The sequence below is a fragment of the Pan troglodytes genome, chromosome 13, assembly GCF_028858775.2.
Source record: "Pan troglodytes isolate AG18354 chromosome 13, NHGRI_mPanTro3-v2.0_pri, whole genome shotgun sequence".
NCBI classification, from domain to species: domain Eukaryota; kingdom Metazoa; phylum Chordata; class Mammalia; order Primates; family Hominidae; genus Pan; species Pan troglodytes.
Window position 1 is genome coordinate 127,079,266 of NC_072411.2, and position 23,814 is coordinate 127,103,079.

The 23,814-nt window shown below is 39.0% G+C and overlaps 1 protein-coding gene across 24 annotated transcripts in view; it reads right to left on the bottom strand.

The window, feature by feature from the left end:
• The window catches only part of DOCK10 (dedicator of cytokinesis 10), a 277,887-nt gene that overhangs the window by 73,035 nt on the left and 181,038 nt on the right, over positions 1-23,814 (bottom strand). For 19 of the 24 annotated variants that reach the window (XM_063790807.1, XM_063790806.1, XM_516126.9 and 16 more), the window contains 11 exons: positions 20,469-20,591; positions 18,576-18,655; positions 16,564-16,751; positions 16,005-16,070; positions 13,130-13,222; positions 9,149-9,272; positions 8,835-8,956; positions 8,385-8,471; positions 5,421-5,513; positions 3,574-3,692; positions 1,384-1,453 (listed from right to left, as the gene is read on the bottom strand). In XM_063790807.1, coding sequence (XP_063646877.1) covers positions 1,384-1,453; positions 3,574-3,692; positions 5,421-5,513; positions 8,385-8,471; positions 8,835-8,956; positions 9,149-9,272; positions 13,130-13,222; positions 16,005-16,070; positions 16,564-16,751; positions 18,576-18,655; positions 20,469-20,591 — 1,165 coding nt within the window. The remainder of the gene's footprint in view (positions 1-1,383; positions 1,454-3,573; positions 3,693-5,420; positions 5,514-8,384; positions 8,472-8,834; positions 8,957-9,148; positions 9,273-13,129; positions 13,223-16,004; positions 16,071-16,563; positions 16,752-18,575; positions 18,656-20,468; positions 20,592-23,814) is intronic. The other 5 variants (XM_063790810.1, XM_054679430.2, XM_063790813.1 and 2 more) reach the window with 1 other exon arrangement.

The following is a 23,814-nucleotide window of genomic DNA, read 5'->3' on the forward strand; positions in this document are numbered from 1 at the left end:
ATAGAGAAATTATTGTGAAATAACTATTTTTGGCATATAGCCTATGTTTAAAAAGGGCACATACTCATGCTTTGGCATTTGGGAAGACAACCAACATTTCTGGCAGATAGAAAACATATGGATATAAAAACTGTAATGAAAAAAATTTCCTTACAGATGGTATCTCAGAGGGGTTCACTCCAGAATGCAATTTCTGGTTACTTCCTTTTATGGGAGTGTGGAATTTTTTTTTTTTTTTGAGATGGAGTCTTGCTCTGTTGCCCAGGCTGGAGTGCAGTGGCACAATCTTGGCTCACTGCAAGCTCTGCCTCCCGGGTTCACGCCATTCTCCAGCCTCAGCCTCCCAAGTAGCTGGGACTACAGGCACCCACCACCACGCCTGGCTAATTTTTTGTATTTTTAGTAGAGACAGGGTTTCACTGTGTTAGCCAAGATGGTCTCAATCTCCTGACCTCGTGATCCGCCCGCCTCGGCCTCCCAAAGTGCTTGGATTACAGGCGTGAGCCACCACGCTCGGCCGACTTTTTTTTTTAACAAGTTTCTAGACATCTTGAATATATGAGTATCTGTCTGTGCATACATATGAAGAGAATACAGTTTTTTGATGAAAAAGCTATGTCTCAAAAAGATTTAATCTATGCATAGGAAAAAAAATAAGAGATTTAGGTCCTCTATGTATTATAAAGTAATTTAAGATACTCTTCTGTATTTCTGGATGGGTTCTTTCTTTTCATTCAAGAGGATGACATTTAGGTGGGAACTATGAAAGTGCAAACATCATCACAAGTTCACTGGCATTAATCCACAGGCCAACTGGAAATGAGAATAGAAGCGTCTCTGAGTGAACACTTGATGTAGGACACTGGAAGAAGCAGTGCACACTGATGGAATGGGCAAGTGGTTCATGCCAGAAGATAAAGGACTTAACATACCAGAAGCAGGTACAAATATACAGTAACTGGGAAAATGAAATAATGCCTGAGAAAACAATAGAAAGAGCTAAGAAAGCATTACAGAGGAAACACAGAGCATTCAACAAACCAACAGGAAAGTCTTCCTTAAATTAACACAGGAATCTCATTTACTTGTAATGTTGACTTCAAAAGGACAGCACTTTAGTTTTCTCCTCTATCTTTTTCTTTCCTCTCTCTCCCCATTTAATTATTTATGTGCACAGGTACACATTATTTATACATTTAAAAATTCACCTAGCCCATTAATGCAAAGAGATGGAATTCTAAGTAGCTAAGGCAAATTCCTGATATTACTGTGGTGGGCACCACTCAGTTAAAGGGAGAAAACTTCCCACTTACCGCAGACAGGAAATGAGACAAGCCACACAGCACAAGGGGATATGAGCAATTTCCAAGAGGCATTTCATACCTTAATATATGACTGGACAGAATGATCCAGCTGCTCCTCATGGCACTTGGCCACAATGTCGGTCAGAACCCTGCAAAAGCAAAGCTGTTCAGTGGCCTTTCTGGAGAGGGCAGAAAAACCCCGCTTTAGTTTCTCATTACAGTGCTTTGTAAATTGGGTATTTAATAATTACTAGGTGAATGAATGAACCAATCTCTGACTCCTTCCTTGCCCTCCTCAGCCCCATATCCAATACTGGGCATTTAATATCTATAGCATCAATGAGCCATTTCCATCGATTAGCCATTTCCAACTTTGAAACAACACAAAGATGTAAGTAGTGTTGTAATATCACAATGGAGACTTTTTGTCCAAGTTGAATGTGCTAATTATGGTCTGTGCGTTTTTGACATTATCTTTTTGCAAAAGGGATTATTTTTAGTGCCTAATTAAAATTTTAGACTTTTAATTTCAAATTAATAATCATATTTCATTTGAAAAGGGCTTGCCTTCCAACCTATAGGCACTATATATGCTTTTGGAAAAAGTAATTAGGTTAAGATGCAGTTGTTTTGTTTTGCTTTGTTTTTCCCTTAGCTGGGTTGGGGTTTCTAGCAGCAACGATGTACAGGTGGATCTTTTTTCACATTAACACTACCAGCTGCTCCATGGCTATAGTGCTTAGGAATATCTCAGAATTTCAACAGATCTATCAGCTGCAATATCTAGGAGTCTTGCCAACACAGACACACATTCACATGCTGAAAAGAGCATGAGTTGAAGGCACAGCTGGGGACTTTTGATGCAGGTCCAGAACTGGATGGTTGTGAAGCCATTAGAGATATTTAAATTGTCCAGAATTTCAGGCTCTGCTTTAAAAACTAGGCTACAAACCCTCATTCAGAAAGAGGTCAGTAATATGCCTGTGAGTTAGAAAGATACTGGAAACATTTCAATGCCAAAAGTAACATTTTTTTCCAGAATGCTATGACTAAATTTTTAAAAAAAATGAACAGCACAAATATATAATTTAATAATTAATTCAAAACACTATCTCTATAAAGAAGAAATTGTGATTTGTGAAGGCATTGGCCAGATTAGAGATGTTGGAAGAATTCAGTATAGCCAAATTTAAAGTGAGAACAGTTAAAGCATTTAATACTTAAAAAAAAGGTTCTTGTGGGAATGCAAAATTATACAGCCACTCTGGAGAATAGGCACTTTCTTAAATATCAAACATGCAACCACCCTGCCCCCCAGCAATTACACTTTGGGCATTTACTTAAGAGAAACGAAGACTTATGTTTACACAAAACCTCTACATGAATGTTCATAGCACTTTTTTTTTTTTTTGAGACGGAGTCTCGCTCTTTCACCCAGGCTGGAGTGCAGTGGCGCAATCTCAGCTCACTGCAAGCTCCGCCTCCCGGGTTCATGCCATTCTTCTGCCTCAGCCTCCCGAGTAGCTGGGACTACAGGCACCCACCACCACGCCCGGCTAATTTTTTGTAATTTTTTTTTTTTTTTTTTTTAGTAGAGTTGGGGTTTCACCAACTCTACTGTTACATGTTAGGCAGGATGGTCTCGATCTCCTGTCCTTGTGATCTGCCGGCCTCGGCCTCCCAAAGTGCTGGGATGACAGGCGTGAGCCACCGGGCCCAGCCGTTCATAGCACTTTTATTCATAACAGCCCTAAACTAGAGACACTCCAAATGTCCTTCAACAGGTGAATAATTAAACATACGTGGTGCATCCACATCGTGGAATACTACTCTGCAATGAAAAGGAGTGAACTACTGATAGATGCAATGATCTGGATGAATCTCCAGAGAATTATGTTACATGAAAAAGCCAATTCCAAACATTTACATACTGTATGATTCTACACCTGTATGGAAGATATTGCCAGTGGGGAAAACCAGGTAAAGGGCACATGGGAAACTCTGAATTATGTTTTACAATTGCACATAAATCTACTGTGATCTCTAAATAAAAAGTTTAATTTAAAAATCAAAGAAAAAGAGGTCTAACACTTTACTACTAATAATAAGAGATTAGAAGGTAAGGAGTCAAGAGTGGAAAATGCTTAAATTTGAGATGTGTTCAAATGAAATGTAAACACACAACAGTAGATGACTGTTTAGTTATAATTAAGAGTTTATGTAACTACACATTATAAAGTCTCTCCTCTTAAAGTTGTGTTATGGATACCTGGTGACAGTTGTAGTTATTTCATCTTCCTCATTCTGTACCAGAACTTTGAAGAGCTGATTCAAAATTATAGGCAGAAAACTCATGATTGCATGAATCTTTTCCACATTCAATAAGTTCTGTAGTAAATTGGCAGAAAAAAAGGATACCAATTAAATTTGAAGCATGTCCTACATTCAAGACCTGAAACTATAAATCTATGAGAAGAAAACATAAGGAGAAAAACTTCGTGACATTAGACTGGGCAATGATTTTTTGGATATGACCCTCAAAGCTCAGGCAGCAAAGTGAAAACAGACAAATGGCATATCAAACTAAAAGGTTTCAGCACAGCCAAGGAAACACTCAATGGAGTAAAGAGACAACTTTACTCCATTGAATGGAGGAAAATATTTGCAAACCATACATCTTAGAAAGGGTTAATATCCAAAATATATGAGGAACTCAAACAACTCAATAGTAAGAAAACAAATAACCCAATGAAAAAGTGGGCAAGGGACCCAAATAGACATTTCTCAAAAGAAGGTGTACAAATGGCCAACAGATATATACAAAATGTTCAACATCATTAATCATTGGAGAAATGCAAATTAAAACCACAGTGGGATATCACCTCATATCTGTTAAAATGGCTGTTATCAAAAAAGGTGAAAGATAATAATTATTGGAGAGGGTGTGGAGGAGAAGGAACACTTGCACATTGCTGGTAAGAATGTAAATCAGAAGAGCCACTATGGAAAACAATATGAAGGTTCCTCAAAAAATTAAAAATAGCACTACCATATAATCTAGCAATCCCACTACTGGATGTATATCCAAAGGAAATGAGATCAGTATGCTGAAGATGTCTATTCCCATCTTTACTGCAGCACTATTCACTGCAGCCAAGACATAGAATCAATCCAAGTGTCCATCAACAGATGAAATGGGTAAAGAAAATGTGGTACATAAACATAATGGAATACTATACAGCCTTAAAAAGGAAGGAAATTAGGTCATTTGCAACAACATGGAGGAACCCGGAGTATATTATGCTAAGTGAAATGAGCCAGGCACAGAAAGACAAATACCGCATGATCTCATTTATATGTGGGATCTAAAAAAGCTGAATTCATAGACGTAGAGAGTGGAATGGTGGTTATCAGGGGCTAGGGAGGGGAGTGCTGGGAGATGTTGATCAAAGGATACAAAATTTCAGCTAGATAGATAGGAGGAATATTGCACAACATGGTCACTATAGTTAATAAAAATGTGTTATATTCTTAAAAATCTCTAAGAGAGTGGATATTAAGTGTTATAACCTTAAAAATTATAAGTATGTGATATAATAAATACAGTAATTAACTCAACGAAGCTGTTACATAGTGTATACATATTTCCAAACATACTGTATACAATAAAGGTATATAATTTTTCTTTGTTAATTAAAAAATGAATACATTAGAAAAAAATAAAGTATATTCTGCTGGTATTTTTTTCAGAACTTGAGTATGAACACTGTAGCCCACCTTTATCTGGCTTTATTCTTTATTGCAATTAGTATGGAATATAGGCATGATGGTCATGTTGCAAGGACTCGTGATTTAATAATTAATTTAGAATAAATTGATTCTGATTTTCAATTATTTTTATTTTGGAAAAAACTGATTTTTGCTTGTCTTTTAAGTCAAGAAACAGAAACTATTCAGAAATTATGAAATAAAATCATTTACTCTCTGAATTGATAAGGTATTAAAAAATCTTGAGTAATAATCATCTCCCAGTTTGCCCATCGGTGGAAAATGTAAAAGTCTCTTTTGCACATTTTTACCCTGGAGATCACTGAAACTGCTTGCATGTCATGTTACCTTACAAGAGCGGATGAAATTTGAGGTAGGTGACTGAGACATATCTTTCTCTCTTTTTTGGCACTCTTGGAAAAATGCATTCACATGTGGATCCTACAACAGCAAAAAAAAAGTATTTATTTCTGATGACACGTAAACCGTATTACAAACACAAACCACTGTGATGTGAGGTAAGCGATGTGAGGTAAGCATTTCTGTAGGATTGATGCCTCGAAGTGCAAATGCTTTATTAAGGAGTCAGAGGAACAAAGCTTTGATGTGGACATTTCTGGCCTAGTGAAGGCTCTGCATGAACTACAAAGCCCACTCTCTCTTCTATTTCATTCTAAGAGGTTTTGTTGTTCTATTCAACCACATGACAATGGCTGGAGAATTACTTCCCTTGGTTGTGCTTTTTGTGTTTAGAAAAATTTTCGTCATTTATCTTCCCACTCCTGCTTCTTCCATAGACTTCTACCAATTTCTTCTATACCATCCTTGACACACATGACAATGCGTACTCTTTAATATCTACAGGGCATATTTTTAGGCTTAGAATGCCTGAATTAGCCCCAGATTAGAAAGTCCACAACTCATTATCTTAGGATAGAACTGACTATAACACTTGAAATTTACTTCCAGAAGGTGGTACCTGGAAAATTCTCTAAGTTCTTCCCTGAGGGTGGGAGCTACAGTCAGGCAGTGAGATAAAGAACTTGTGTGAGGACACACTCTGAATGTTTCCCTGGCTTTCTATGATTCCAGAAAGGCATTTGTAGCTTGGGTTTTCCTCATTTCCCTCAGGCCACTGTGTGTGTGTGCGTGTGTGTGTGTGTGCGCTATTTTCTCTTTTCTAAGTGTAGCTCTTTTTTGACTAGAGACAGCTGTTTTCCCTTTAAGTATCAATTCATTGATTCGTCTATTTGCTCATTATTTATGGAAAGCTGACTGCATACCAGGGTCTTAGCAGGCACTGAGGGAGGACAGAGCAGAGGGCAAGGAAGGCCCAACCCCTTCCTCTGTGTACCTTCCATTAAGGCGGGGAGGCCAGCATGACACCACTACTTCCACACACACCTATGTAATCACATTTGATGAGCACTTCAAACACAAAGCAGGTGCCATCTGGATGAGTGATAAGATGGCCCAGCTTTGTCTGTTGGGTCAGGGAACAGGGAAGGCTTCTTAGAGGAAGTGACAACTGAGCTAAGATCTGAAGGATGGGTAGGAACCAACCAGACCAACAAGGGGAAGGGGGGTGTCCACCCCCTGCAATATGGTTTGTAATAGCCACGGTGGGGGTGGGGGTGGTGGGGAAAGGGGAGTGCAATTACTCCCCATATTGCAGGGAGTGTCCACCCCCTGTGATATGGTTCATAATAGCCAGGGAGGGAGAGTGGGAGAGCTTCCCTTCCCCACTGAGGAGGGGCTGAGTGTCAAAGGGATCACTGGGTCTTGCGGGAACTAGGTGGATATTGTTTGGCTGGAGGGCCTTGGGTGTTTGAAAACTGAGGTAAATGCTGCCAGCGCGTGGGTGGTGAGAGTCGAGGTAGAGAGAGGGTGTGTTGTGGTGAGTCAGAGACCTCAGCTATTTGGAGAAAGCAGCTGGAAGCATGAGAAAGAGAAACTGAGGAGCTGCTGAGATATACAAAAATATAGGGTTTGGTGGAGATGGAGTGTTTTGTGGAACTTGACCAGGGCTGATGGCATCAGAGAAAAGATGGGTTTAAATCGTTGTGGGTGCAGGGCTAGGGATAAGAAGTCAATTGGACTTGAAGCCTCAGAGGTTGCCGAGAGAAATTTTGGTCCAATGTATATATGATGCCTGGATTATTTCATTTTTCTTATGGATCAAGTATGGCTTACAGATAAAGCAGCATGAAGCAAAAAATGAAAAGCAGATACACATTAAACTTAAGAAAGGAGAAATACATATTTTATGTACTTGTAATAATGTATAGTTTATATCTGTTGCCAGAAAACTCACATTGTGGTAAAATAAGCTGCCTTGCAACAGAAGGAATGAGTTTGTGGTAATTTAACAATGGTAATAATTATACGTGTATAGACTTTTGCACTTCATGAAATATTTCTCATTTTGATCACATTTTGAAATATTTCTCCTTTGGATCACATTTGCTACAACCTTAGGTAGCAGAGACTCTGTTGATATCGTTTCTTGAGGAGGAAATAAGGATATCAGAGGTAAAGTGACTTGCCCAGGGTAATGGAGCCAGAAATTAGGTGGGGTGGCTCTCGAATGCAGTTCTGCCAACCTCATGACCTTCCCATTAGGTGAGCCCTGGGAAGGCATTGGGGATTGGACTTGGTTTTCAGGTAAAGATCTGAAGTCTGTCTTTATTTTTTTGTTATTATTTTTGAGATGCAGTTTCGCTCTCGTTGCCCAGGCTGGAGTGCAATGGCACGATCTCAGCTCAACGCAACCTCCGCCTCCCGAGTTCAAGAGATTCTCCTGCCTCAGCCTCCTGAGTGGCTGGGATTACAGGCATGCGTCACCATGCCTGACTAATTTTGTATTTTTAGTAGAGATGGGGTTTCTCCATGTTGGTCAGGCTGGTCTTGAACCCCCGACCTCAGGTAATCTGCCCGCCTCGGCCTCCCAAAGTGCTGGGATTACAGGAGTGAGCCACCGGGCCTGGCCTTTATTTTTAACATTTAACATTTTTAACACATGAGTATGGTCAGTGGAAGCAAACCCTACTCCAAGGGGAGTGTGATCCTATTAAATACACTTCTGGTATTTTGGTCTGAAGTTTTATGGTGTCTGGGCTTAAGGGATTAGGACATTTTATCTATCTTGAGGGAGGCATCAAATTATGCCCTTAACATTCTTCCTTTGTAGTATTCAAACACCTGCCTTTCTGACACTTCATGAAATGATTAGTCTCATCCTGTAAATAGGGGAATTACCTCATGATGCTGTGAGTTAGAGAAAATGCTAGTATTTCAGGTCAACATACTCACCTGAGTATTTACTGTTGATACAACAAATGTCGACACTTTGAAAAGTGGTTTGCCACCATCAACCCATTTAATGTCACTCCCACCATGCTGCAAAATAAAGTTTGTTTACTGTCACTGGGACAATTCGAGAGAAAGAAAATAAATAGATTGTTTAGTTTATGTTAATGTGCTGTTCTGATCCATTAATCTTATATCAGCTATAGGTGGAAAATAAAAGATGCAAATACATTTAGCACTATTGGTAGATGAGACCAATATGACATCGGGATCATTTTTAACAGATCATTTCCAGTGGCCATAAGCTAAACAAGAGATGTGACATAGGTACACTTGATTCATAGCTACAAGGGACATGTCCACTATGATCTTAAGTAGCAGAGAAAGAAGATAATCTTATGCCATTAAGCTGGTGTGCTTTTTTAAAATCTTAAATTACACATTATTCAATACCTTTCCGCTTGCAGAATCTTGAAAGCTTAAATAATTAGGAGGCAGACTTGTTGCTATTGGGATGTTGTACTCTTGAGAAGCTATCTGATCGTGTTTCATCAGAGGAAGCCAAGCATATCCAACTGTGCAAAAGAATAACCAACAAAAATTCTGAGTACAAACCTCCATGGTAAGAAGTCACAATAACGCTATTTATTATTTACGAACACTAAATTTCATGAAAAATAATTCAATAAATCAGGGCTTTGAAAACACTCTCCAAACCAATTGAAACAGACGACATGTGACTGCCTCAGATTTCTTCCTGGCAGTACCTGACGTTTCCAGAGCCTCCTTCTTTTTGGCATTAGCTTTTGCATTGATGTCACAGGTGATGTGATAAAAAGAAAACAAAATATGGTGTTTCTCATGGAGTTGTGTTGGTAGCTCAATTTTCACCTGCAACGAAAGAAACCATAGTTGGACTGAGATTAAAATCATTTGCTCAATATCAGAGCAAGACAAAGCATAGCTTTTTAAACAATCTTTTTTTTTTTTGAGACTGCGTCTTACTCTGTCGCCTACGCTGGAGTGCAATGGCACGATCTAGGCTCACTGCAACCTCTGCCTCCTGGGTTCAAGCAATTCTCCTGCCTTAGTCTCCCCAGTAGCTGGGATTACAGGCACACACTACCATGCCAAGCTAATTTTTGTATTTTTAGTAGAGACGGGGTTTCACTATGTTGGCCAGGCTGGTCTCAAACTCCTGACCTCAAGTGATCCGCCCGCCTTGGCCTCCCAAAGTGCTGGGATTACAGGCATGAGCCACCACACCAGGCCTAAAAATTCTTTAACTGAAATCTAGGTCCATGTTTAATAGTGCTGGATGCACTGATTTAATGCTCAATAAATATTGTTTCTGCTAGCAGTGATGTATTCACATGTTGATATTTTTACTTTTTTATTGTGATGGATGATGATAATTTAGAATACCTAGTGTTTCTCATAAGATAATTCATGCTACTAGGGTATGGACTAAATACATGCACATACATATGCATAAACACACACACAAATGTAACTGCAGAATATAGATAAGACACACATCAAGGAACTGTCATTAAGGGACACGAATTGAATAAACAGTAAGTCCGTGCCTCCCAAAGTGCGGCTGGGGACCAGTTGCGTAAGCATCACTTGGAAGTTCATTAGAAATGCAGAAGTTTTTTTCATTTTGGAGACAGGGTCTTGCATTTGTTGCCCAGACTAGAGCGCAGTGGTACGAACACAGCTCACTGCAGCCTTGACCTCTGGCTTTTTTTTTTTTTTGAGATGGAGTCTTGCTCTGTCACCAGGCTGCAGTGCAGTGGCACGATAGCTCACTGCAACCTCCGCTTCCTGGGTTCAAGTGATTCTCCTGCCTCAGCCTCCCGAGTAGCTGGGACTACAGGAGCACGCCACCACACCTAGATAATTTTTGTATTTTTTGTAGAGATAGGGTTTCACCATGTTGGCCAGGATGGTCTCAATCTCTTGACCTTGTGATCCGCCCGCCTCGGCCTCCTGAAGTGCTGGGATTACAGGCATGAGCCACTGCGGCTGGCCATGACCTCTGGCTAACTTTTCGATTTTTGTTGTTGTTCTTGTTGTAGAGACAGATGTCTTACTTTGTTGCCTAGGCTGGAGTCTCAGACATTAACCTAGACACACTCAATTGGAATCTGCCTTTTCACAGGATCCCCAGACAATTCATATGCACATTGTTGAGTAATATGGTATAGTAAATGATGCAGCTTCGGCATGGAATTGATCTCTTTTTTTAAAACTAACAAACATATCTGTGTTACTGTGAGAACTAATGAGACATTTTGGGAACTGACCATGCTGTAGCTATACAAATAATGCTTCTGAATGAAAATAAAATAAAAATGGATCTAGGTAAACAATATACTGAATGAAGGGCATACTCCCTATTTCTGGGAAGAATTGTTTTCAACTAACTGTTTACATTTTATTGTGCTTTTGAGTTTTCAAAGCCCTGCCACGTACACCATCGTTTCATTTTCCCCAGTAGCCTTGTGAAGTAGCATGGCACAGTGTTAGGAAGCAGGGCTGCACATGTTAGGGGGCTCTGAGTTACTGTGAAGGTGATGTGGTCAGTAAGAGGATCTTTCAGGACAAGAACCCACATCTTGGGATGATCACTTTGCATTGGAACTCCGGTAAGCTGCAGGCAGCTCAAGCTCAGCAACTGAGTAGTTCCCAGAACTGTCCATATTCTCATGTGAAAAAGCTCATGGCTTTCATGAGGCTTCCAGGAAACACATGAGAATGAGAAAGATTAAAACAGTTAACAACAGTAAGAATATTAATTTTTTAAAAAATCATATATCTACAGAAAATGCATCTTCCAGATGGGCTTTGTCAACCAGTTGACCCTTTGGCCAACCAATAGCAGTAAATATTCTGTAATGTGGTCATGGTTTTTGCTTAACTGTTTTTCACTTTCTGTCCTGAATTTGTGGGGGGAAAATTAAAGAGCACTAAACGCATATGGAAGAGTGAAATAATGTCAGGCAGGTAGTTTCACTGGTGTTCCTTTAATTGGTTTTTAAATGATTAATGTGCACAGTGTGGGAGACAGAAAGACAGCACCCACTAGATGTCCAGAATGTTCTAATCCTGCCAATATGCTACCTTACGTGGTAAGTAGGACTTAGCAGATGTGATTAAGTTAAGGACCATGAGATGGGGAGATTATCCTGGATTTTCCAAATGAGCACAGTGTCATCACAAAAGTCCTTATAAGAGGAAGGCAGAGTCATAAGAGAAATGATACAGAAGCCGAGGTCAGAGTGATGGGATTGTTGGGAAGGCTCAAAAGCCAAGAAATGTGGGCAGCCTCTAGAAGCTGGAAAAGGAGATGAACTGGAATCTTCCCTAGAACCTCCTGAAGGCTCGTCACCCTGCTGCAAGCTCGATTTTAGCCCTGTGAGTCATTTCAGACTTCGTACCACCAAAACAGCAAGATAACAATTGCATGCTGTTTTAAGCTGGTAAATGGTGATAATGTGTGAAAGCAGCCATAGAAAACGTCTACAAAAGCTGTGATATTGTGAATCTCAGGCATCCCATCAGCAGGCTGCACTAGTCAGACCTTCACTTTATGGTTAGAAATTAAATTTTTTCACTGAAACTTGTTTTTTTAAAGTTGTTTGTAACGTAAGCTAACATGTATATAGTAATTGACCATGAGCCCAATGACTTTCCATCTGTTAGAGCAGAATGGTGAAGCTTCAGGCTGTGGAGTCACATGGTCTGGTTTGATTTCTCTCACTTATTATGTGCCCTTGGTAAAGTTACTTGACTTCTCTGAGCCACAGTTTTCTCATCCATCAAATAGGGAGGTAATAATAGTGCCAACTTCTTGGAATTACTGTGGGGATTAAGGGAGATGATGTGTGCATGGAATTTAGCTTGAGGCTTGGCACACAGCAGGAGTCTTGGAAGTCTGCCAGGGCAAGGCTTGTTCCCTGTCATGTTTAGAGATGACGGGATCCAAGCTCACTTAAGTTCAGGCATGTTATAAGCCATGGAATTGGCTCAGGCTCTAGTTCTCTGTTCTCTTCCTTATGACATGAAATGCTGCCATTCATTGGTAAAGCTATTTAACACAATCTCTTCACTAGTCAGTGAAATAAAAGAAAAAAAATTATTCACTGAAAAAGAAAAGAAGACAAGATATATCCCAGCACTAAAAGCATCTTTTTTTTAAAATTTAAATTTAAATTTTTTTAGTTGAGATGGAGTCTTGCTCTGTTGCCAGGATGGAGTGCAGTGAGTGGCATGATCTCAGCTCACCACAATCTCCGACTCCCTGGTTCAAGCGAGTCTCCTGCCTCAGCCTCCCGAGTAGCTGGGATTATAGGCACGTGCCACCACGCCCAGCTAATTTTTGTATTTTTAGTAGAGACGGGGTTTCACCATGTTGGCCAGGATGGTCTTGATCTCCTGACCTTGTGATCCGCCTGCCTTGGCCTCCCAAAGTGCTGGGATTACAGGCGTGAGCCACTATACCCGGCCAGCATTCCATTTTTTTTAAAAGGTCACTCCTGTCCTGAAATACATGAATTTGCAACGTACTCCTGGAACAACTGCCAATTAATATAGTTTAGAAATATTGGTAAGTACATACCTGCCAAGGCATGTCCTTAGTCTGATGAGGTCTAGAGAGAGTGTTTTTCACTGCACGGTTATCTGAACATTCACCCACCTTTCTTAGGAACCGCTGGGGGCAGTGGAGGGCTAGCTCTTACCTCATCTGAGAAATCCGGATTCTGAGAGTGGTGCAGAACTGCTGTGTAGGCGGCTGAGGTGAAGAGGGGCCCTCCAGGTTTTCCATAAATACACTGTTTGAAAAGTTATGAGTTGAACAATTATGAGTGTCTGAGATTATCCCTGGTTGAAAAAAAGTCCATAACTCTTCAGTACCAACCCTGGGACAATGGCAAACTTTGTGATAACTTGCCAGGCTAAGCTGGCATCTAATTAACCTTGAACTTCTTTGGCCTACTACCCTGCATTTATTATACAATGAAAGCTGCTGAAGATAATTTGATGGCTTTCATTCATCATATAGTTAATACGCCAGGGCCAAATACCTGTGAGACAGGAATAATACAGGGTGGCCACAGGAGAACAGAAAATTCCAGGCAGAGGTTTCACATGCCTAGCAAAAAGGATACTGTTGAAATAGCTGCATAAGTCAGTGGCCAATAAGACCCTAAAAAATGAGATGCGGGCCAAGCTGGTTAAGACCAACTGTACCCAGCATGGTGCTGGATTTGACCTAGGTTTCTCCTAGGACCTCATTATATGCTCATTGACATACTAAATCACACTCCCCCCAGTACCTGGGCAGTTCTAAAGTTTCTTTAGAAATCTTCATGAATGTAAAGAAACCCATAAAGATAGAAGCCCTAAACCTTTTTGCAGATGACTATCTCTCTTGAGTACACCCACACTCTTCTTTCCTGAGTGTGTTCTTTTTGCTTTGCAGTAAATCTCTGTACTTTCACTATTTTCTGAGTCATCCTTGAAATCCTTCTCATGACAGTGTCAAGAGCCTATTCACCGGCTGGGGCTGGGGTCCCAAATACACTGTTGAAGAAGTTATGAATTGACAAATTATGAGTGTCTGAAATTATCCCTGAGTGAAAATAAAAGGCCATAACTCTTCAGTTACCAACCCCAGGAAAATAACAATGACTCAGACAATGACCTGGGACAACGGTCAGTGTTTGCGGACCTCCCCTAGCCTATGGGTATCACTTGGACCAATCTGACTCTTGATTTACATGGAATAAGGGCTAACTTGTTTAAGACTGATTCCTTTAGAATGGCTTCCTGAACAGGCCCTGATATGGTCAGGCTTTTCTCCCCACCCAAATCTCATCTTGAATTATAATCCCGACATGCCAAGGAAAGGAAGTGATTGGATCCTGGGGCCGTTTCCCCCATGCTGTTCTCATGACAGTGAATGAATTCTCAAGCGATCTGATAGTTTTATAAATGGCAGTTTTTCCTGCACTCACACATGCTCTCTCTCTCTCACCTGCCACCATGTAAGACATGCCTCTTTCCCTTCCACCATGACTGTAAGTTTGCTGAGGCCTCCTCAGCCATGCAGAAACTGTGAGTCTATTAAATCTCTTTTCTTTATAAATTACCCAGTCTCGGGTAGTATCTTTATAGCAGTGTGAGAATGGAGTGATACAGGCCCCATGGAACCAGCTCTGGTCTAGAGTTAAGGTCTTGTGCAACCACAAGGCTTAGATGGACCCCAGCTCCTGATACGCCAGCTTCCAGGATAGGGCTGGTTACCATCTCCACCGCAGCATGCTACTATTCTGTCCAGCCCCAAATCAGGCCAGGGCTGTGATATGGCACTTCCTTATAACTTATAAGCCCCCTTTGTCCAAAGCTCAGGACCCCTCTTCTGGAGTCTGACAGTTAGCTTTGCTGTATCTCTGTGTGGTATTTTAGAATGCAGTGAAGCAAGGGACGCACATGTGATTGTTATTCTTTTCTAGAATTTTCCTCACAAAAACACTGCTCTACAGGCCAAACGTGCTTGCCATCTGATCATTGCCTCTGTTTGCCTGACAATTATATTTCACTTGAATTTTTCTCTCCTGATGCTAACACTATTTTGGAGTTGGGTGCCAGTGGATGCTGACAGTGGCTCAAGACCTTTTTTTTTTTTTTTTTTTTTTTAAAAAAAAGACTCTTTTTTATATTTACCTGAATTAATTGCCTGATTAATTCAATCACTCAAATTGATTATTGTTCTTCTGAATAATGCTACAAATTAGAGGACTCAATTTGTACCAGGCAGAGTGCTTTAAGAGACTACCACAGAGAATGGTGGGGGTTAGTTAGAAATTAGTTTTGTCCTCTACTACCTCATTCCTTTGATTTGCCAAAGCTGGTAAGATTGGCAGCAGGCCCACTACAAATAATTTCCCCCTCATTTTTTATGGGTTACTTTATGTTGTTTGAAATCCCTAAAATAAAAACCACATACTATATATCAAATATGAACTCTAAAAAATGCCATCCAGTTGCAGCTTTGCAGAGTGAAACACCACAGTTCCTACAAACCTCATAGTTTTATGGATCTTACTAAATCATGTGATCAGCAACCGGGACTGACTTCCCAGAGCCATTTTTCCAGTTCCTCAGGCACTTGGCCACGTGCACCTTCCATAACTGTGAGCATCCCACGGGTCCCCCACATTAGCTATTGGGCCAGTATGTGGCAGTGCTTCTGCGCAGACCATATGAGGGCCGGCTGGGGTGTTCTGTTTTAAATCAAGCACGCCGAATCGAGAGGCAGGCTAATCTTTGAAAAAGGCAACGTTTTCCACAGGGGAGTCTTGGCATTTATTTCACATGAGAATGGTTTCCTTTTTTCCCAAGTCGTGAAAAGCTAAACGAGCTATGAGACAGGAATTTCTAATAGATCTAGTTAATGAGGACTGTTAAATCAGGTATGTTTCAGATCTAAAACAAATGTATTAAATGACTGCTCTTTCAACCACACTCACATAAAAAGCCCTGCAATGGTGGAAAGAATCCCTGCACCTGCCTTCCCACTTTATGCTGGGTCCCTTTGCTGACTTGGCTCACCTTCAGGGGCTTGGCACTTTCTTCATCTGAATTTTTGAATTCAATGCACACAGTTATATTCCGTGCCTGAAATTACGGAGAGAAAAAATGGAAATTGTAATTTCCTATCAAATAACATAAAAAACCCAAGTGCCTAAAATAAGTAGCTTCTAATTAATCCGAAAAATGTAAAATACCCAACATTTTCTTGTGACATTATCCATAATCTTCTGAAATAACAGAAAGATCTGGAGAGTGTACTTAAAAGGGAAGTAAAAGCTCATATTGAAAGGGGGCAGGCATGCTATTTTTAGAATATCTTAAGAAACTAAAAAAAATAGTCTAGAACAAAATTATTTAAGACTGATTTAGAAAAGATTATTAATATGCTACAAAACTGCATCCTTAAACACTTCTAAGATAAAACTCATCAGTGCCTCTTACTAAACATCTTCTCCAAACGGTTTTCTATGACAGAGTGTTGCCCCATAGTAATTTGTATTTGCACATTCAGGAACTATCTTATATGGTCTAAATACAGTGAAAAGAAAAGATGATATCTCTGAAACTTATATCATACCTTGTTGAAGCATTTCTGGCTATCATACTTGAGGTGTTTGGGGTAAATATAAATTTGATTTTTATATACTCTGTAAGGCCGACAATACTTTGTTGAATCATAAACAAATTCTTCCACCTCCACTGTGGGTTCTGTTTGAGCCATCATGTTGAAAGGCTTGACAGGGATAAAGGACGATGTTACACAATCTTAAAAAATCAGAAAATAAGAGTTTGTCATTTAATATGGTTCTTTTAAAGTGAACAATAGTTAACATGTTTTAAAATGAACCCACTCAAGATAGAAACTCCTGGCTTGTACACCAATTGATATTAGCTTACGCTAGCATGAAAAATTTGTAGGAGGTGGGCATGGCAGATTAACAAGCTACGTATTTAATATTAAAACTGATGTCTCAGAAAAAAACAGTAAATCTTTTAGACGGATTTATAACTATTTTCTTTTTGTATTAAGCTTCCCATAAAAATAAATTTTAACTAATGAACCTCTGAACATAGTAGCCAGATATTATAAGAAATAATCCACCAATCTTTGCTATAACACAATAAAAATAATACATATTCTGATACATGACTGAAAAAAGCTTTGTCCAATAGATCTATTACTGATAGTACCAGATAGATTAATAGCAATATCTCTCTAAATATCTCTCTACAGAATGGATTTCACAGCATGGGCCTGAAGCCCCTCTCTTCATCAGTAGATACGGTTTATTTATTTTTCTCTTCAGTTTCTACCACCTTTTAAAACCTACCCTTGGAGGAACAGCTTAAGAAATAGTGATTAGGAATTTATAAATCAAAACTTCTGTCACCAAACAGTTTGAAGCCTGAAGTTGTGGTACTGAAAGACCAAGGCCTTCTACCTCCCTTTACCCCACCTGGAATCTGACTGTGTTCTAAAAAGCAAAATGATTAGCTACGAATGCTTGAGAATCAGATTACTGTTTTCTTTTTTCAAAAACCAATTATGATATTTTTATTATATGTTCAAATTTCTCTAAGATTCTACCATTCTTCCAAAGAGAATATTGAGTGCCTCATTTGTCGTGTTTCATTTCCATATCAGGTAGAGGAAATGACTTGGTTTATCCTCTGCTTTTTCACACCAATCAATATAAAAATGATTTTGAACCATGGCTTAAGTTAGAATGCTCATTACATTTCATATTAAAATGACTTGTAGAAAGTTACAAGGATGGAAAACTTAATACTGCAGTGGCAATCCAAATATCCCATGGCAATAGTCCTTTCCCTGTTTAGAGTTCATTATAGGAGGCCTTTATTCTTTTTTTTTTTCACATTGCTGAAAAAGTCACTAAAGGGTAGAATCAGAAATAACCAAACAAACTAATTTTACCACTTAAAAATTAAATTCTGAAACTCTTTTATAAATAAAGTTTAAAAAACTCCTTCTAAAATTGATTTTTTTTACTGACAATACTTTTGACCATATTCTGAAAAAAATATATGTTCTCTGTATAATAACAGAGTCTGACAACATTTCAGTTATAATCATTGCATGGCCACTTGAGTGGCTACACAGTGTTCAGAGTAACCCTCTGGCAGCACAATATGGCAGAACTAGCCTCTCTTTTGAGTGAGAGGAACTCCCTCAATGGGAGAATATATTGTCCCATTATGGATTATTGGTTTGTTAATCTATCCAAATCTGACTTTCCTCCTCTGAAACCCTCTGGGGTTTTGAGGATTAAATGACATAATTTAATACCTTGTTAGGTGCATGGTGCATAACAGGTAAGTAAGTGTTAGGTTACCCTGAATATAGTTCTTGCCCTACAAAACTCATCATCTGTCTTAGTGAAGCAAAAAGAAGCTCCACATTTCTGTAGCATCATGAATTCCATATATTTCAACTTTTGGGAAAAAAAAAACCCAAAACCTTGTAACCAACCAACTAGCCAACCAACCAACCAACCAACCAACCAAAAAACCCCACTAAATATTCAATATTCAAAACTCTGCAACCAAACCATGACATCATCATCATACTTGGATGCTCCAAGGGAACGTTGTCAACAGCAATATCCAGGCTTCCAGGAATGGTCTGCATTTTGCTTATTCTGTCGGCCCTGTAAGAGTGCATGAGCAAGGACACACACACACACACACACACACACACACACAGAGTATTATTCCAATTTTCAAGAAAAAAGCAGTCATCTATAATTCTGAGCTTTGTTAAGGGTAAACAGCAGACTCCCAAATAATCTTGTGAATGATTTTATCTAGCTAGTTTAATTTTGCAAACTAAAATACATGTGATATTGCAAATAAAAATACAAATCAGGGAGGGGTCAAGTGACAGATTTTCTGAAAAAGATTTTAAATTTATTTCCTTCTACTTCAGATAACACAAAAATCAAAAAAGTACAAGAGTAAATTATAGAGTTTTTATTAACAAAAGCTAATAGTATTTAAACTGGCTTAAGTAACACACTCTCATAATGAATTTTAAGAAGTTTTGAGAGCAAGCGTGGTCTTTGCTACAATCGCTAAGTGGATGGTCCATATTCTTCCTCTTCACCAACAAACAAGGAGGACAGGGACCCTTCCCTGAGCCCTGTTTCTTCTGCTCTCTCCCACTCCTATGGTGTATGCGGACACCCCTTCCCCACCTGTCTCCCACTCACATGCACTCCCTGGCTCAAGTCCTTGCATTTCCCTCCCACTCTCTCTCTATTAAAACCTCTCGCCAATCTTCCTTTAGAGTAAAGTGGAAGCTGCTGGTAACAGTCGCAAGTGTTATCCTTCTCAGGAAATCTACTTCGACAGGTGGGATAATTACAGTGATGGGTCAGAGTCAGCTCTTCTCAGCTTGTGAGAGCTGAATGTTCAATTTTTAGGAATTTTGCTTGACAGCTAAGCACAGCTGTTAATAGAAATTAAGTTACATAAACTTATCATTAAAGAAATTATATTAAACACAAAGGTAATAAGTATTCAAAATTCACCACTTTCTGATTATTTTACTACATGGTAAGATTATCTGTACATCTCTAAGTTTATGGTGGAAATGCTCTATTAGGGTGCACATCTCTTCCTAACCCTATGTTCAGTGAAGCCTCATTGATAGGTTGGAATCAGCAATGGTAGGCGAGTTTACACCATAGACACCGGCCATCAGTAGAAGTCCGTTGTTTCCTTAAAGAGTTGCTTGTGAAACATTTGTCGGCACACCACTGAGAATAAAGGCCACAAAGTGTGAGGCTGAGATGAATAATTTGATGTCAGCGTTGCATTGTGTATTCTAGGGTGCCCCCTTAAATTAGACAGTAATAATTTTCCTTGCTATTCACTGATAACATGGGTTTTGTAAGAGTTTGTTTTTTATGTTTATAACAGATCACCCCAGAACCTTCTGCCTATTCTCTTCTGCTCAGCATTACAGCCTTTCATTCTTCAGCACTGGAAAAAAGTAAAGAGGAAAGGCTGGGCCTTAGGAAGCCTATGGTATGGATTTTGGCCAGGATGTTTGATTACTTTAAAGGGGAGTCTCTGAAATGGATCCTCTGACCCCAGCTGATCTCTCTCAGCCCATGCCATGTGTGGAAGAGATAAGCTCTTCTCACTCAGATGTGCTCAAATTGTGGACTCAGGAGTACAATTACTATAGCAGTGTTGTTATTTTAAACCATTAAGTTTTGAGGTGGTTTGTTACACAGCAGTAAATAACTGACATAGTTTAACATTTCACAGTCCTTCCATATAATTCTAGCAATTTTTACTTTTGTGGTGCTATTTGGGCATATGTGAAGTCACCTGAAAAATATCTGCTTTCTGGAGGTTTGGGTGTTCGAGAATGAGATCCTTAGGTATTTATGAAGTGATAAAAAATCAACATGGCTGATTTATGTTAATTTCGAGAGTATTAAAAAAACATACCTTCTATAATCTGATACTAGTTTAACTAGGTCCTCAGTTGAAATCTTGCTACTTTCTTGTCTAAACAATGGTGAAAATCTTGAGTCTCTGTCCACATTTCCCTGGTTGTCCTTAAATACTGATCTAAAAGAAAATATTTATTCAGGTTGGTAGTTGGATATTGTTTATAAAGTTGTGTTTTTAACCTGACTATATTAATTAAACTTCTCATTTATAATCAGAGAAACTCTAAGAACTTATAAAATAAAAAGACCAAAAACTTTTACAAATGCTTCATTTATACAGTTTATTTTTGTTATCTTTAATTTATTATTTTTAACTCTGTATCCGAAGTGATAACATTCCATATTACAACTATATTTTTTATGATGTCTCACATTTAATAACTTGTATCAAAACCTTGGAGTATCAGGGAAGTGGAGAAGAATAGGAACACAAGTTACTCTTTTAAATTATTTTTCCAAGACACCTTAAACCTGGGCAGGACAGAGTCACTTCAATTTGGGTGGCACTACTAGGATTTACGAGTGGTGGAACGGGGATAAGGTTGTATATATGAGTGTGGAAGGCCATACTCTTGACACATTTTCATGGAGCTAAATGTGCCCATGTCCTAACTTTTAGGACAGAGACAAAGATAATACGGAAGGCACCTGAGTCAGACTGTTGTTTTAAAGAAAGAGAACACTATGAATCTGAGCCACTTATTTCCTTCCTTGGTCTGTTTCATTGGAACCAAGGAAAGTTAGGCTTAGTTGAAACACATAAATAGCTTTTGTCCAAATAATATAGTAATGTCAAGCAATACTTGCTTCACATAGGTACCATGCTTAGATGTCAGTTTTACATGAAGTTCCTCATATCTCATCATACAATGTGTGGTCAAAAAAATAGATCCATGTATTTTCTTCAATGTTAGAGAAATATTGAATTTTTACTTCAGTGTTAGAGAAATATTGAATTCTTACTTCTTTTAATGTAATGTTTTATCACTCTTTAAGTTAACTGAAGAATTCATTGCACAGGCTGAAATGGCCATTTAAATGGATATCAGATTAAATAGCTTTAGTGTTAAATAGAACACCAAAAGAAAATAGGCCAAGATTTTATCAAAATGATATTTTTAGACTCCTTCAACTTGCCTCCTCATTTTTTCTCTGTTAAGTAGTGAATGAGGGAAGGTAAAAAGGCAAATAACGTTGGGGAGACAGAATAAAAATATTAAACATGAATATTATTTTTATTTAAATATTATAAAGGGCGTTTGTTTCAGTGCATCACATGTTGAAACTAACATGATACAATTCCCAATATGAAAGGAAGTTAAACTGAGCTTGAACAATAGCTTTTTAATTAGTGACTTCCATTTATTGATAGATGTGAATTGTGGAACTCGATTTGCCCTTATCCACAACTCTGTCATGGAAATTGCTCACTTACATTGGACTTTTCATAAAGAGAATGAAGAGTACAGCACCATGGGAGAAGTTTTGCTCACAGTGCCATACAACATGTGGTTGCTCAATAAATATATAACTGGTGGCTGGGCGTGGTGGCTCACGCCTGTAATCCCGGCACTTTGGGAGGCTGAGGTCGGGGGATCACGAGGTCAGGAGATTCAGACCAGCCTGGTTAACATGGTGAAAGCCCGTCTCTACTAAAAATACAAAAATTAGCCGGGCATGGTGGCATGCACCTGTAATCCCAACTAGTTAGGCTGAGGCAGGAGAATCGCTTGAACCTGGGGGGTGAAGGTTGCAGTGAGCCGAGATTGTGCCACTGCACTTCAGCCTGGTGACAGAGCGAGACTCCGTCTCAAAAAAATGTGTATATATATATATATATATATATATATATATATATATATCTGGCAGGAGAAAAAAGAACTGATTCATTTACATAGATGGTTTTGTGATGGCTGGAACGCTGTGCCTAGTTCCAACTGCTACAGTTGAGCAATGATATTGCGAGGGTCTCAGCACCATGATCTTTGGGGTATGATTGTAGGAATCATGAAATATGGCCCAGCCATTCGAAAACCATTTGTGTAAGCTTTTCGTTTTCTTGCCCAAAGGAAAAGAACCTTAGGTGTCCCTGATAGATTCATTCACAAACAGCATGAATAACCATGATGTGCAGAATGAAGCAGACATATTTTTTGTGTGTGTGTGGCTATGGAAGAAAACACATAAAAGTGGTTTTCAGATAGCTGAAGATTATTTTGAAAAATAGATTATTTAATAATTAGACCTCTAAAGAGACAGACAGAAGGAAGCACTGTGGGATGTACTTGGGTTTTTGTCCCTGGAAAGAGTCAAACAGAAGTTGGATGACCATTTGTTGAAGACGTTGTCAGTATGGGAATCTTAAATGACAGCTGCACTGTGCACCTTCCATAATTGTAGAGATACGAGAATGAAATGTTTATTTTAATTTTGCTTAATTAAAAAAATTCAGTGTTGAGTGCTGGTTCACTTAGAATATCAAATGAGGTAGTCAAGGAAATCACAAAAGAGTCCTGGCAAGGATGCTGGCACCTAGGATTCTGGGGCTGATATGCATGGAAAGAGATCCATTCACAACCTGACACATTTGGAAGGGTCAATTTTCTCCCGAGTCAATGAGTATAAAATACCCTGGGTAGTCATCTGTATGTGTTCTCTATTCCTCCCCAAAGGATAACCTTTTCACTGTAAAATGGTACTGCAGCTGGTGCCAAATATAAGAATACCAAATTAATTTCAGAAAAAAACGTGGTTCACAGTGATGAGCATCTGTGCGTACTGCAGTGGGTGGGATGATTAAATGTGGGTAAAAATATGGTCATAATCTAAATTGTCAGTTCTACTCTTCTAATGACAGTTGATTGTAAAGGCCAACATGTCTTAGGGCACACTGAAATCTACACTGCGAAACAAACTGCAATCTAGAAAGCGTAACAGGAAGGAGCAGTAGCCTCAGAATCAGGAGTATCAATTAGGTATTGAAGTATGTCAGGAAGCTGGTAAAGACATGGGCAACAACCAGCCTTCCTCTGATGCTGTGCACATTTATTTGAAGCAGTTTCCACATTGTGAAAGAGAAATTAAAATCTTTGGCTGGATCTTTTATACTTTTTTGTGGTTAGCTAATCCAAGTGGTCTGACATGATATCTTTAGAATTGTGCTGCTAACTATTTTTCTCAGTTGTGAGAATTTATGTGGAAGTAAATCACATATGTATATACACAGGTTGGTGGTGTTTCCTAACCTACAACCAGACCACTAATTGGGCATTAATATGGTCTAAGCTTGTGGTTTCATTGGCTTTCCTATCCAAGGAATAATTTCAATAGTCAGTAATACT